The sequence below is a fragment of the Falco biarmicus genome, chromosome 19, assembly GCF_023638135.1.
Source record: "Falco biarmicus isolate bFalBia1 chromosome 19, bFalBia1.pri, whole genome shotgun sequence".
In the NCBI taxonomy this organism is placed as follows: domain Eukaryota; kingdom Metazoa; phylum Chordata; class Aves; order Falconiformes; family Falconidae; genus Falco; species Falco biarmicus.
Window position 1 is genome coordinate 336,310 of NC_079306.1, and position 2,903 is coordinate 339,212.

The 2,903-nt window shown below is 64.9% G+C and overlaps 1 protein-coding gene across 1 annotated transcript; it reads left to right on the top strand.

The window, feature by feature from the left end:
- The first annotated feature begins 1,462 nt into the window (after nucleotides 1–1,462).
- Nucleotides 1,463–2,562, top strand: GTSF1 (gametocyte specific factor 1). Its single transcript, XM_056322354.1, has 5 exons — nucleotides 1,463–1,620; nucleotides 1,737–1,863; nucleotides 1,947–2,036; nucleotides 2,126–2,201; nucleotides 2,312–2,562. Exons 1-5 carry the CDS (start codon nucleotides 1,528–1,530, stop codon nucleotides 2,400–2,402), a joined length of 477 nt encoding a protein of 158 aa, XP_056178329.1. The 5' UTR covers nucleotides 1,463–1,527; the 3' UTR covers nucleotides 2,403–2,562.
- The last annotated feature ends 341 nt before the right edge of the window (nucleotides 2,563–2,903 follow it).

A 2,903-nucleotide genomic window follows, 5' to 3' on the forward strand; every position in this document is an offset into this window, starting at 1 on the left:
CTATAGCACTGCTCAGGGCCCCTATAGCACTTCCGGGCTCCTATAGCACTGCTCAGGGCCCCTGTAGCACTGCCAGGCCCCTATAGCACTGCTCAGGGTCCCTATAGCACTGCTCAGGGCTCCTATAGCATTGCTCAGGGCTCCTATAGCACTGCCGGACCCATATAGCTCCGCCAGGCCCCTATAGCGCTGCCGGGCTCCTATAGCACTGCTCAGGACCCCTATAGCACTGCTCAGGGCCCCTATAGCACTGCCGGGCTCCTATAGCACTGCTCAGGACCCCTATAGCACTGCTCAGGGCCCCTATAGCACTGCCGGGCCCCTATAGCACTGCCGGGCCCCTATAGCACTGCTCAGGGCCCCTATAGCACTGCTCAGGACCCCTATAGCACTGCTCAGGGCCCCTATAGCACTGCTCAGGGCTCCTATAGAACTGCCGGGCTCCTATAGCACTGCCGGGCCCCTGTAGCACTGCTCAGGGCCCCTATAGCACTGCTCAGGGCCCCTATAGCACTGCTTAGGGCCCCTATAGCACTGCCGGGCCCCTATAGCACTGCTCAGGGCCCCTATAGCACTGCTCAGGGCCCCTGTAGCACTGCCGGGCCCCTGTAGCACTGCTCAGGGCCCCTATAGCACTGCTCAGGGCCCCTATAGCACTGCTCAGGGCTCCTATAGCACTGACGGGCCCCTATAGCACTGCTCAGGGCCCCTATAGCACTGCTCAGGGCTCCTATAGCATTGCTCAGGGTCCTTATAGCACTGCCGGACCCATATAGCTCCGCCAGGCCCCTATAGCACTTCCGGGCTCCTATAGCACTGCTCAGGGCCCCTATAGCACTTCCGGGCTCCTATAGCACTGCTCAGGGCCCCTGTAGCACTGCCAGGCCCCTATAGCACTGCTCAGGGTCCCTATAGCACTGCTCAGGGCTCCTATAGCATTGCTCAGGGCTCCTATAGCACTGCCGGACCCATATAGCTCCGCCAGGCCCCTATAGCGCTGCCGGGCTCCTATAGCACTGCTCAGGACCCCTATAGCACTGCTCAGGGCCCCTATAGCACTGCCGGACCCATATAGCTCCGCCAGGCCCCTATAGCACTGCCGGGCCCCTATAGCACTGCCGGGCCCCTATAGCACTGCTCAGGGCCCCTATAGCACTGCTCAGGGCCCCTGTAGCACTGCTCAGGGCCCCTATAGCACTGCTCAGGGCCCCTGTAGCACTGCCGGGCCCCTATAGCACTGCTCAGGGCCCCTATAGCACCGCCGGGCCCCTATAGCACTGCTCAGGGCCCCTATAGCACTGCTCAGGGCTCCTATAGCACTGCTCAGGGCCCCTATAGCACCGCCGGGCCCACCCAGGCGCGCTGCGGGCGCCCCGCGGCGGCCGGCCGGCCCTGTTGCCATGGCGATAGCGCCGCGCAGGCCGCGCCGGAAGCCGGGCCCCGTTGCCGTGGCGACGCGGCGGCGCGCGAGGCCCGTTGGGAGCGCGTGGTGCTGAGCGGCCGCGCTGGGCTGGGGTCGGGCCCGCCATGGAGCCCCAGGCACTCGTTCAGTGTCCCTACGACAGGAGCCACCAAGTCCGGGTTTCCCGCCTGCCCTACCACCTCGTCAAGTGCCAGCGGGTGAGCGGGGGCCGGGTTGGGGCCTCCCGGGGCCCTGCCGGGGCCCGGGGCTCAGCCAGCTCTGAGGCAAAAGCCCCCCGCCAACCCGGCGCCTCTCGCCTCTCTTTGCCCCCCAGAACAACCCGCAGGTGGCCCGCAAGCTGGCCACCTGCCCCTTCAACGCCAGCCACAGGGTGCCCCAGGGCAAGCTGCAGAGCCACATCGCCTCCTGCCCCGACCAACGCCAGCCCGACCTCCCTCACGGTACAGCATGGCTCCCCCCTCACCACCCCGGTGGCTACGCTCAGCTCTGCCCTCCCCAACAACTGTCTTCTCTGTCCCCTCAGGGATGGAAACACACCTCAGCTACAGGATGAAGCAACCAGAGGTCCTTGCAGCCTGGCAGGACCCCCTGTCCCAGGAGGACTGGGAGGCTGGTGAGTGTCCCCGTGATGCCAAGCAGTGCTCCCCACCCTTGCCATGTCACCTTAAGGCTGGCATTTCCCCATCTCATCACCTTTTGCAGAGCTGGAGGACCTGGAGGACCCCTCACCATTCATCCTCAATGTCAGGACGAATGACCTGTGCCTCCCGTGTGACAGGTAGGAGCCCGCACGGCTGGGGACATCCCCTCCCTGGGTGCCCGTATTTGGGTGTGCCCCCCCGAGGGTGCTGCCCACCCTGACACCCCTGTTCCTCTCTTGCCCCCCAGCTCGGCCCCGGCAGCACCCACAAGCCAGAACCGAGACAGAGGAGCTGCAGGAGTCCCTGCGGCAGGTGCAAAGTGGCAGGCACAGGAGTGACCACCAACGGTAGCAGCAGGACCAGGGTAGTGCCCATCTGTCCCCCAGAACCAGGGGGACCACGGTGCCAGGGGGGCAGTGCCCCCTCAGCTGAGGTTGCGAGGGTGATTCTACCCACAGGTTTTAAATGCATGTTGCAAATAAGCTGCTTGCAAGTGTGCATGGTGCCCCGTCACCTGAGGGGGACAGAAGGAACGTTGGGGTGGGGACCGGGCCACCCACACAGGCAGATGCTGGGGGTACCCATGGGATGGGGACCCAGGGGACCATGTGACCTGGGCACAGGGGCACCCCGAGGATGGGGACCCAGGGGACACCCAACGTGAGTTTCTAGCCCACCCCACTTCCCACATGCTCCCTTGGCTGTGCTCCCAGCGTGCTCCATGCTGGCCCTGTCCCTTGTGGCACAGACGAGTGGGGTGCAGAGCATGTTGCCCCTGCTCCAAGGGAGCTCTAGCACCATGGCAGGGGAGGAGGGGCAACAGCTCCAGTGCACAGCAG